The sequence below is a fragment of the Vipera berus genome, assembly GCF_964194415.1.
Source record: "Vipera berus genome assembly, chromosome: 1".
Taxonomy (NCBI): domain Eukaryota; kingdom Metazoa; phylum Chordata; class Lepidosauria; order Squamata; family Viperidae; genus Vipera; species Vipera berus.
Window position 1 is genome coordinate 132,351,152 of NC_138202.1, and position 13,181 is coordinate 132,364,332.

The following is a 13,181-nucleotide window of genomic DNA, read 5'->3' on the forward strand; positions in this document are numbered from 1 at the left end:
ATCATTCCACACTTGGAGGGAGGGCAGTTCATTGTGCTTTCACTGTGGGGATTTCTGACACCAATTACTGGCAATGATCAATTAATTATTCTAGTTTTAGATTTGAAGAGTTTTCCCTGTATATCCAAGTCACCAGAGTATCAGAATTTGTTACATTATTTATGTATTTTAACAAGTTCCTTGACTACTAGGACACTATGGAAATGGGACAGTTTTAATGCTCTTCTTTGGAACAAAAGAATCTGGTAAATTTTGTTAAGCATTGTTAAGCATGAAGGCAGATACAGGCAAGGCACAAATTCCCTTTATATGTTTACCAGCCTGCAAATGTTTCTATCTGATGAGCTTCTGCACTATTAAGGATTGTCTGTATATGCTGATAATATTTTATAATTCTCCAAAGACATTGAAAAACAGGAATTGCAGATAGTAAACATCTGCTAAGCAGTGAAGAATATTACACCATAGGGTTAGGGATGAAGAACTTGATACTCAGAATTAGGCATGCATTTAGCAAGGAAAAAGTAGGTTGATCCATGCTGTGCAGAAGTTCATTCAGATCTAAGATGTGAGAGCATGCCATCTTACGTATTTGTCAAAAGTACTAATGTCTTTAAATAATTCTACTGAGAAGTATTACCTGATACACCCATTTTCATTAAAGCTGAACTTAATTTGTTCTCTACAGACATTTAGGGCTTAATCAACAAATCCTGCCAATTATTTTAGCTTTGACATTAGTCACACTTGAAATTATACCCAAATAAAAAATTAACATGCTCCCTTAGGCCTATTTGTGCAATCTTAATGTTTCTCGCTGAAATATTGCCTTTTATAGTCTATTTGGGCAAGCTATATCAACAACAAAGCAAGAAAAATGGAAGCACATCTAGAGTTCATAGATATATAATTGCAATTGAGCTAAATTATTCATGTCAGGCATAGTTGTCTGGTAGAAGCCATGATAACATCACATATATAACATGATGCTATTGTGCAAATATAATTTGCATCAGTTGCATCATGACATAAATGATCTACCATATGTAATTCACATCGCTGTAATGTCATGATACATGTGATGTTACTTGTCCTCTCATGTTCCCCTATAACTGCTCATAATGCCAAATAATTAAATTATCAATATGAAGGAGTATAATTTGACCAGAAATATGAAGTCTTCAACAAAGTCTTTCAGCAAAACTGAAATAGTGGAATTAGGGGAACCGGGTTTTTTGGTTTGTTTTTTTTGCTTGGTTGGGACTGTATACAATGTTCCTTTCTTCCATCCTATGATCGTCAGGCTGCATGCTTTAGCATGATGATTTGCTGCTGTTCTTGAGCTAGACTTCATAATTCTTAGCTCCTAGAATTTATGTATTTTGTCTCAACAGACTCCTCCTCCACTCCCCCTCCCCCCTCCTCCTTCTCCTTCTCCCCTTTATGCCTTCTAGGGAATGCTATTCCACAGGATAGAGACTGCCATGGAAAAGGCACTTCCTAGGTCCCACTATATCGTAGTTTTCTTAAATTCTAATTTGTCGGGAGTTCCTGTCAATTCAGAACTTTTCCCTCATACCTTCAGGCAGAACATTCTCTGCCTTTTTCACAAAGATAGAGGAGACAGGTCCTATCCCCTTTTACTCCAACCATTTCCATTCTTCTTCTAAGCTTGAACTGCTGATAAGCGCCATAGCTAGAATATTCAGCCAGTCAGATGTTTTAGTACCTGCAAGGGTATTGGTTAATGGAAATATCAAAGTGGCAGAAGACATATAGGTGTATCAAGCTGCTTCTCATCTCTATATCAAAGCTCCAGTGAAATATTTCAGATTGCTATTCCTGCACCAGAGGGGATACAATAGAACAAGTCACTTGTCAATGAGAATTTGGCAAGAGTGGCAACACGATATGGGGGTCTTGTCGTCTCCTCTAATGTGAAGCCCCCAACAATAATGGAGAACAAGGTTTGTTTTAATATCCCAAAATGTCCAGCTAGCCATCTGTTGTGGCACAGTAACTTCCCCCAAAGAAGGTGCTTTGTGTGTTTGTTTGTTAAATTTATATGAGTTGATCATTGGCAGGTGGTTCTCCCCATTCACAAGAAAAATGGACTTGATATTCTTATTCAAATGGCATTTCTCCTTTACTTTTTGTGTAATATCTAATTTCTGTTTACAATTTCTAATAATTAGTTTGCAATAACAATTTACTTTTCTTGGATTATGGCGACATGAATTGTATCAGCAACACAGACATTTTTGTTTCCACTTAAGCCTGTTTTTTGGTTAAATTCTGTTATAATTGCATTATCATACCTGCATTGTCATTGTGGTGTTTTTGAGGCTTTGGGGATATGTTAGTTGTAATGTCTTGGATTCTTGTGCTGTAAATAAATTATTTGTAAGAGCTAGAGTTATGCTCAGTTACATCCTCTGATATGCTGTCAGTTAACCCCATGTCCATCAGTGTCTTCCTTTGAAAGGCACACTAGTTCTAGCAGTTAATTTCCCAGCAAGTAGCAATTCTGCATTGATTTTCCTTCAGTCATTGTCCTTTTTATTGCTACCAAATGACTCAGATGAAAAAGATACTAGATGAGAAAGGGATACTAAGGTAGTAGCCTCTAGAGAAATATATCAGCGTTGTATCATCCTTTCCTAGAATTTATTTAAAATTCCTGAGTTTTATTATCTGCATGGTAAGTAGTGTCCACATGAGTACCATATTCATCTCTCCAAATAACATCAAATACATCTTTTGGACTGCATGAGGAGTTTCTATATCAACCATAGGTTGGGGTTAATTCATCATATTTATCCGATTTCCTATAAAAGATCAATGTACTGTTTGTTTTTTATTTGGAATTTGGTTGAAATATCTATAATGATATTTACAGATCCTACTGGGGTTAGTATCAATTCATTTGTTTATTTAAAACATTTAAATGAAGTCAAATGGGGGAATCAGTTTCGTGTAGTAATCAAGGAACTAGGCTAGAAATCAAGAGACCATGACTTAAGAGTTACAGCCATCTGGGTGACTTTGGGCCAGTCATTCTCTCTCAGCCCAACTTACTTCACTAGGTGGTTATGGGGGAAAAAAGGAGAAGGAAGGAGTTTTAGGTATATTTGCTGCCTTGTTTATTTTTATTATAGATGTACTTTTTGCTAACCAATTAACAAATATATGTAGGAAACACACTCCAGTATTAATGGGACACTTCAATTACCCATACATCAACTATTGCTAAGCATATTGATTTGTGCTTAGATTGTAAGCTGCCCTCTGCCCTGAGTCTTCGGAGAAGGGCAGGATATAAATGAGATTAAAAAACAAACTGGAAGACTAATTCTGAACCAAGTGAGAAATCGAATAAATTCCTGACCAACCTACCCAACATCTTTGTTGTCCAAAAGTTAAAGGAGGGAACTAGAGGGACAGCCATATTGGACCTAATTCTCATGAACAGGGAAGAAGTGATAGAGAGAGTTGAAACTGCAAAAACCTTGGATAAGAGTGACCATGTATATTCAATATAATGCAATATAATATAATTATATATATATATATATAATTAATATAACATAACATAACATAATTATATTACATATAATTATATATAAGTATATAATACAATTATATAATATAATTCAATATAATGCAAACACAAGGAATAGAACATAATGATATCAGAGTCTTACATTTAAAAAAAAACTGATTTTAATAAAATCCGAGATAACTTGGGAACGATTCCTTGGATGAAAATCCTGAAGGGGAAAACAACTCAAGAAGCTTGAGAAACTCTGAAAAATATGATCATAAAAGCCCAATCCAGCACAATAAGAAAAACAAGAAATCTAATAAGAAACCAGCATGGCTGTAAAAACATATCTCTGATAAACTCAAAGACAAAAAAGGACTAGTACAAAAAATGGAAAGAGGGACACATAACTAAGATAGAATATCAGCAGATAGCCAGAATCTGTAAAGAAGAAGTCAGGAAAGCAAAGGCTCAGAATGAACAAAGAGTTGCAATAAAAGTCAAAGACAATAAAAAAAGTTTCTTTCAACATATAAAGAAGAAAAAAAAATCAAGGAAACAGTTGGTCCACTAAAGAGAGAAGAAGGCTAGGAAGTAACAGGTAGCAGAGAGAAAGCAGAGCTGCTTAATTCATTCTTTGCATCGGTCTTCACGCATAAAGAAATTATAGCCCAATCTACCAAAAACTTAACTGAAAAAGACTAGAAATAAAAGTTAAAATAAACCAAAAAATGGTAAGAGAACACCTGTCGGGTCTTGATAAACATAAATCATTGGGACTTGACAGATTACATCCCAGAGTTCTGAAGAAGCTGGCAGATGTCATCTCAGAACGTCTGTTCCCTATCTGTCAAAAATCTTGGAGCACCAGGGAACCACCAGACGATTTGAAAAGAACTGATGTGGTTCCCATCTTCGTACAAGGAAAAAAACAGACACAGGGAACTATAGACCAGTCAGCCTAACCTGGGAAGATACTGGAAAAGATAATCAAAAACAGATCTGTGAACATCTAGAAACAAACAAAGTTATAAGTAGAAGCCAGCATGGGTTTGTCAAAAACGGATCATGCCAAACCAATCTTATTCCATTCTTGGACCAAGTAACTGAACTAGTAGACCAGCAAAATGCTGTGGACATAAAATACTTAGACTTGAGCAAGGCATTCAACAAAGTAGACCACAACCTACTTCTTGGAAAGCTAAAAAAAAAAAAGAAGTGGGATAGACAGCATCACCATCAGATGGATTTTTAACTGGCTGACAAACCATACTCAACAAGTAGTCCTTAATGGTACTACTTCTACATGGAAGGAAGCAATGGGGCACCACAAGGTTCTGTCCTAGGCCCAGTACTCTTCAACATCTTCATAAATGACTTAGATGAGGGAATAGAAGGGGAACTTATCAAATTTGCAGATGATACTAAGCTAGCAGGAATAGCCAACAGCCTAGATGATAGACTCAAGATCCAAATGGATCTTGACAGACTTGAACACTGGGCCCTATGTAACAAAATGAAATTCAATTTAGAGAAAAGTAAAGTCTTACACTTAGGCAAGAAAAACCAAAAGTACACATATAGTTTGGCTGAAACCAGGCTCAACAGCAGTAACTGTGAGAGGGATCTTGAAGTCTTAGTGGACAATCAATTAAATATGAGCCAACAGTGTGCAGCAGCAGCCAAAAAAGCCAATGCAATCCTAAGTTGCATTAACAGAGGGATTCAATCAAGATCACATGAGGTACTTATACCACTCTATAAAGCTTTAGTAAGACCACACCTAGAATAGTGCAACCAATTTTGGTCTCCCCGCTATAAAAAAAGATGTTGAGACTCTAGAAAAAGTGCAGAGAAGAGCAACGAAGGTGATTAGGGGCCTGGAGGCTAAAACATATGAAGAACGGTTACAGGAACTGGGCATGGCAAGCCTAGTGAAGAGAAGGACCAGGGGAGGCATGATAGCAATGTTCCAATATTTGAGGGGCTGTCACAGAGAGGAGGGGGTCAACCTATTTTCCAAAGCACCTGAAGGCCGGCAAGGAAGAATGAGTGGAAACTGATCAAGGAGAGATTCAACTTAGAAATAAGGAGAAATTTTCTGACAGTGAGAACAATCAACCAATGGAACAGTTTGTCTCCAGATGTTGTAGGAGTTTCATCACTGGAAGTTTTCAAGAAGAGACTGGACTGCCATCTATCAGAAATGGGACAGGGTCTCCTGCTTGGGTAGGGGGTTGGACTAGATGATCTACAAGGTCCCTTCCAAATCTATTACTCTAATTCTAATTCTAATTTATAAAAATAATAAAGGTGAAATACTAAAATAAATAAAGCACCGTCCATTTTAAAACCAACTCCTTGGTGGGTCACAGCGAAAGAATAAACCAATATATGTATACAAAGAATAAAAAAGAGAGAACAGTAAAATCAAAACCACAAAAATCCTGTGCTGCAACGAACGTCTTCACATTTATCTCACTGTGAAGAACTGATAAAAACTTTCCTATTAATAATTTAGGTTGAAGCAATGTTTTTAGTTAGGTAAAATCCAAGGAAATTTTTTAGTTGAGAAGAAGAGATTTCAAAACTTTGAGGGATTACTTGACCCAGTCTTGGTTTTCAGCATTAATTTAAAAGAAAATTTCAAGTCAAAGCTTTCACAAATTGTATTTTGTGAAAGACAATTTGAAGTTTGCATTTATTCATGTATGCTTGATGCCTTTTACGTTTATTTATTTATGTATATTTACATCCATCATATAAATAATAGATACTGTTAAAGTAAAACTTATTGCCTAGAACTGTTTCTGTTCTGAGATATTTCAAACTCAAAATACTTCTTTTTCACTCAAAAGTATTGTTCTGAAGATGAAACTTTTTTGCCAAAACATACAATTTCCATTTTATTAGATTAATATTCCATGTCAGAACATTTTTAAACTTTCTTTTTTTTAACCTGCACTTCAAAGGCTAAATTAAAAAGAAATATTTGCAGACCTGTAATACCTGAAAATTTAATGATTATCTAGAGGCTTCAAGTAATTGTTAATTAAATTTGGAGGGAAGAAATGAAGGCAAAGAGATGTCATTTCAGGTTTCACCAGGGACGGTTCATTTTGATATATATATGCTCAAAATATTTGAGAAGCTTTGTTACACATAATCCAAATCGTTGTTTTACCAAAATGCCATTCTGCTTCTCAGTTTCAGAAAGGCCATTTTGTATTGTGTTAAAATTCTTTAATTAGGGCAATGGCATTCCCCTAGAAACCCACCCACCCCCTGAGTCCTGTATTTCATCTGCTGTATCTGAACGGCCTGGTATCATGCTAATTGTACAGTTTTTCTACAACTTATTGGGCAAATTTTAGTGTGCAACATCTGAAGCTACTTGTGGGATGCTATTAGTTAATTCTGGGTAATTTACCACTGGCAAAATAACCTCCTGATAATTGCCACTTATTTAGAAAATAAAAATTATAGATTAGTAGATAAAATGGTTGGCATAACTATTATGAGAAGATGACAGATCTTCAGATCAGGCTACAGTACTTCCATGTTTAAAACTTTTCTAAATAAATAAATACAGTTAGTTAAGCTTTCATACTGCCCTTACAGCATTTGAGCATCAGCAACTGAATGCAGCATCTTAATTATTAATTTTAAAATATGCCCTATTGCAATATTGTAAAAATATATCATTTCAGTATTGGAGCTATATATCATTGCAACTCTTATGTGTAAGAATTTTGATCAATATAATATTGGTGCTGGGTTATTCATATAGAAGTCTGTGTTGTTTTGACTCTAAGCAATACAAGATACAGCTTCTTGTAGAACTGGAACTTTGCTGTATAAGTTTCACACATTTTGTATCCTGTCTTCTGATATAGGTAGTTCTTACTTAGTGGTAGGTTGCTTAGCAATTGTTCAAAGTTATAACAGATCCCCTCAAACAGATCCCCTGAAGTTCTGACAGGCACACCCCACCCCACCCCAATCAATGATTGCATTTTGGATGTTTGGCAACCAGCTTATAACTTTTAAGTTCGTTCCTTTTTTCTTTTTTGCACTTCCTTCTTTTACTTTTTTAGATAGTCTTTTACTTTCTGTGAAATTCTCAGTAAATATAAACAAATTTTAGCCAGAGAGTGAATTTGCATAGATGGAATGCATGAATAATAAAGATTAACTGTGTATGTTTTACAAATTGTAGATAATTCAGAGATATGTTATTTTGACAGTCTAAATAGGGGAGAGGGTTATTTACAAATGTCCTTTGAAGTGCAAAATATGCCACCATATAATCAGCTTAATGATGTCATTACACAAATGACACAAATGTATGCAATTAGTCTGATGATATTTTTAAGCTAATAAAACTACTTGACTTAGAAAATTGGTCCACTGCATATCAACTATATTGTTTTAAGGTCCGCTAAATCATTTGAAGAAATGCCTAGTATCAAATTCATTTACCCTTAGAAATTCACTTCATGATATTGAGGAAACTAGTACTTAATCTCTCTTGTATAGTGAATCACAATGAATAATATCATGTGGTTAATCTAAAGGTAAATTAATGCACAAGGAATTGAGCAAATACGCAAGTTATCCAGTTAATATTTTGTTGTGATTCAGGGTCAGCCTGTGGGTTCGGCATTTGGGTCGGATGATTCAGAGGAGGAGGAGGGGGGTGTTGGAGAGGTTGCTGAGGGGGTTGGAGAGCTTGCTGATGAGAGCCCTCAGCCAGCCCCCCCCCACCTGGTCACGACGCAGACCCAGCTGTGTGAGCCTGACAGCGTGGATAAAGATGACCCACAGCTGGCCCTGTTCAAGGATGCCCGACGCAGGAGGCAGTCAATCAGGAGTAAACAGAGGAAGGCAATGGGGCACCTCGGAAGGAGGCAGAGAGAAGCCACGCCCTGAACTGTATAAAAGGGGAATGCGTGGGAGGGCTGGTTTGCTGAAGGCAACCGCTTGAATAGCTCCTGTTTTATGGTTCGTGTCTTGTTCTGTTTGCTTTTGTGTCCATAAATTTGGCAGGCTTAGTTCCAGCCTCTTGCCTTCTTGTAAAAGGGGTTGTCCCTGCCTTTTCTGCAGGGACAGTAGCAGGCTGGTACAGAACATATTTAATATTGCAATAGAGCATATTTAGGAACCAAACAATGGTTATCGGTCTGGAATCTGTGAATATAGGAATCAGGTCAGAAGAGATAAAATATCTATTTAACTGAAACTTCAAATTTCTAAGACCTACTCTGGAAATAATTTATTCAATGTTTAATCCCTACAGTGAAGATGTCTGCAAACGTGGTTTCACAGTCATCATTGATATGAGAGGCTCTAAGTGGGACCTGATCAAACCTCTCCTGAAGACTCTTCAGGAGGCCTTTCCTGCAGAAATTCATGTTGCCCTGATAATCAAGCCTGATAACTTTTGGCAAAAGCAGAAGACAAATTTTGGAAGTTCCAAATTTATCTTTGAGGTAAGAGGGAAAGAAGATTCGTTAATTTAAGAACCGTGATAAAATCTAACACCGCCTGTTATTTTAGATGACCAATCAAACATTGATTTGACCAACATCTGTGTAATGGATGGAACATGGATCTATTTTTTTTATTTAAAAAAAAACACCAGATGATAAGTTGGTGATAGTTGTATACTTTTTTTCTCATTCTAAAAGAAAATAATATAAATAGTTGCATATGCCCAAATGAACATCCTATCCATAACAATATCTGCTTAACTGTTATGTAGACTGAGCAAAACATATAGGCACAGATCTTTAATGGCAGTCGGTTGAAATTCAAGCTATACAATTTAGCAGATACAAGTCATTGAAAAGTCCACTGATACCTGCCAATGTCAACTTGAAAGAAAGATACTGCCCTTAGGCAAAGAGGAAGGATTATAAACAGAAAGTATGTTACTCTGACAGCTACTTCTGCAAAAAAAAAAAAATCTTGAAGAACCCCAGTAATAGCCAGGCTTATGCTCCTATTTTCTCTTCAGGGCCTGTCAGTCACAAGTTGTTGGTAAGCAAAAAAAAAAAAAAAAAAGAGCAGGGTTGACATGTGACTGACAAATGCAGATTTCTGGAGCTTTCTGTTAACACTGGAGTTGACCCAACAAGCTTCTTTGTCATTAATTCAGGCTTTTTACAAATTACTTTTCTTTCCTCCTGAAAAGACTTGAATGAGCAGGCTGTGTTTTGATTGGTTGTATTTGAACTGGAAAGAAATATGACAGCTGATAGGATATTACCTTGTCCTTGCACATCTTTTCTTCCTTCCTGATGAAGTTTGATAATGTATTCCTATTCATCTCAAATTCTCCAGGGAGAATCTAACTGAATAATAAATGTATCTGCAGAATGCTTTAAACAAAGAGGCCTCCTTTCCTATCTTCATGTTAAAAAGACCAATTATGGCAGGGGAAGAATATTTTAAACAGATTTAAAAACCAAGTGAGAAATTTTCAGCCCGCATTGACATGTCCTATCCTAAATTTAATTAGAATTTAAATGTAAAGAATTACTGTTTAAAATTAACACGCTCTGCTTATGGTGCATTTTTGAAATACAGTACTGTGCCATCTACTGACTCAATATTTGTAAAAACAATGCAGAAATACATCTTAAATAACTGTGTAGTTGTTTTCATTGACTTTTTCCCCCTAGTTTTGTATGCTGACCAAAGTCCATTGGAATTGGGCAGCCAATAGATTTAAATAAATAAATGAATAACTGCTAATTTTTCCAATGAAGCAGAAAGTGTATTTGTGTGGTGTTGTTTATGTCCCCGGTAGGATATGAAAAAAATATAATCATAAGGCTACAATTTCAAAATTGGTTGACATTTCACTCTTTAGACCTGAGGGATTGCATTGCTTCAAGAAGCAACTTTGAAGAATCTTTGCTTAAGGCATTGTTGAAGTGAAAAATCCTATCAAAGCTTTGTACAGTCTGGATAAAATCATCAGTTATATACCACCTAAGCTAAAAAAACCGCAAACAATAATAATTTTTGGTAAGGAAATCAAAAAGAATTTGAAAGATCTGGGAAATAAAATGATCTCAGTGAAGGGGAAAGAAAAACGTTCTAATATCTCTACTAGAGAAGGTACCTAGCAGATGTTTCAAGGTAAGCTAATTAAAAAGTATTCCAATAAAGAACGAACTGGATATATGCAGAACTATGGACAATGGGCTATAGACAATGCAATGGACTCCCTACTCAAGAACTGAGAAATAAGATTCCAGTGGGAAAAGAATAATGAGCAGTGTATTTTGGCAGTCACAAGCCTGACGTCTGTATAATAACTATTTCAAGTTGGAAGCTTTCAGTGTTATATCGTTTATTCAGCTAGGACAGTATTTGTAATAGAAGACTTAAGGGTCAAAGGGAAGAGTCATATTCAGTGTATTAGAAGCTATGAACCCCAATTTAGCAATAGCACTAAGCAGTAAACTTATATATCACTTCATAGTGCTTTAGAGCACTCTCTAAGTAGTTTACAGGGTCAATACATTACTTCCAACAATCTGGGTTCTTATTTTACTGACCTTGGAAGGATGGAAGGCTTGAGCCAGTCAGGATTGAACTCCTGGCTGTGAGTCTGCCTGCAATACTTTATTCTAACCACTGCGCTGCCATGGCTCAATTTAAATTATATGTTGCCAAAGCATTCCCTTGTCCTTGTTTTTAACAGGGAGCTTTAGTTTCAACAGTGCCAAGAATTCAAGAAAGTGTGTTCTAGAAAAAAATAATTGTATAAAAATAAAGTTTTAAAGCCACATGTAATGAATTTGTAATAAAACCCATCTCAGGAACCTTGGGGGGAATAACCATGCAATATGGGAATTCAACATTATGCAAGCACAAGCAATCAAACACAGTCAAACTAGAGTCTTGGACTTTAAGAGAGCTAATTTTAACAAACTTAGAGAGAGCTTGGGAAGGATTTCACAGATGAGAAAACAAGTCAAGAAGCTTGAGAAATTTTGAAAAGTGAGATTATAAAAGCCCAATCTAGCACAATACCAATGAAGGAGAAAAATAACAGCTCTCAAAAGAAACCAGCATGGCTCCATAAAGAACTCTCTGATAAATTGAAAGACAAAAAGGATAAGTATAAAAAGTAGAAATAACTAAGGCAGAATATCAGCAAATAGCCCGAGCCTGCAAAAATGAAGTGATGAAGGCTCAGAATGAACTAAGGCTTGTGACAAAAGTCAAAAATAACAAAAAAAGCTTCTTTCAACATGTAAAAAACAAGAAAAAAGTTAAGGAAATGATTGGTCCATTAGTGGGGAAAAGTGGCAAGAAGGTGACAAGCAACAGGGAGAAAGCAGAACTACTCAACTCATTTTTTGCATCCGTATTTACACAAAGGGAAAAAAACAGTCCAATCTATCAAAAACAGTACTGTAAAAAACAGATTAGAAACACAAGTTAAAATAGGCAAGAAAATGGTAAGTGAGCCCCAGTCCACCCTAGATGAGTTCAAATCATGAGGACCAGATGGACTACACTCCAAAGTTCTGAAAGAACTGGCAGATGTGTTCTTAAAACCACTGAACTATATCTTTCAAAGATCCTGGAGCACTGGGGAACTACTAGAGGACTGAAAAAGAGCTGAAGTAGTTCTCATCTTCAAAAAAGGAAAAAAATGGATCCAGGAAACTACAGACCTATCAGCCTGACTTCAATACCAGGAGAAATCTGAAAAGATAATCAAACAAGGAATCAGTGAACACCTAGAGGCAAACCAAGTCATTACCAAAAGCCAACATGGGTTTGTCAAAAACAGATCATGCCAGACAAATCTTATCGCATTCTTTGACCAAGTGACAAAATTAGTGGACCAGAGGAATGCTGTGAATATAATTTACTTGGACTTCAGTAATGCATTTGATAAAGTAGACCACAACCTACTACTTGATAAGATAGACTCATAGCTGGCTGACCGGCCATATTCAGCATGTGGTCCTCAATGGAACTGCATCTACACGGAGGAAAGTGTGTAGTGGGGTGCCCCAGGGCTCTGTTCTGGGCCCAGTGCTTTTCAACATCTTCATCAATGATTTGGAGGAATAGCCTCCAAATAGCCCAACACTCCAGAAGATAGGCTTAAGATACAGGAGGATCTGGACAGACTTGAACACTGGGCGCTATCTAAAAAATGAAATTCAATGGTGAAAAAAGTAAGGTTCTACATTTAGTCAGGAAAAACCAAATGCACAGGTATATGATAGGCGGTACCTTGCTCAATAGTAGTGACTGTGAGAGGAATCTCAGAATCCTAGTGGACAATCACTTCAATATGAGCCAGCAGTGTGCTGCAGCTGCCAAAAAAGCCAACACAGTGCTAGGCTGCATTAACAGAGGGATAGAATCAAGATCATGTGAAGTGTTAATACCACTTTACAATGCCTTGGTAATGCCACACTTGAAATACTGCATCCAGTTTTGGTCACCATGATGTAAAAAAGATGTTGAGACTCTAGAAAGAGTACAGAGAAGAGCAACAAAGATGATCAGGGGACTGGAGGCTAAAACATCTAAAGAACAGTTGCTGGAATTGGATATGTCTACTTTAATGAAGAGAAGAACGAGTGGTTACATGATA

The 13,181-nt window shown here is 36.4% G+C and overlaps 1 protein-coding gene across 4 annotated transcripts in view; it reads left to right on the forward strand.

The window, feature by feature from the left end:
- The window catches only part of KALRN (kalirin RhoGEF kinase), a gene marked incomplete at its 5' end in the record, with an annotated part of 564,822 nt that overhangs the window by 285,108 nt on the left and 266,533 nt on the right, over positions 1-13,181 (forward strand). For all 4 annotated transcript variants that reach the window (XM_081316371.1, XM_081316370.1, XM_081316372.1 and 1 more), the window contains one exon: positions 8,844-9,036. In XM_081316371.1, coding sequence (XP_081172497.1) covers positions 8,844-9,036 — 193 coding nt within the window. The remainder of the gene's footprint in view (positions 1-8,843; positions 9,037-13,181) is intronic.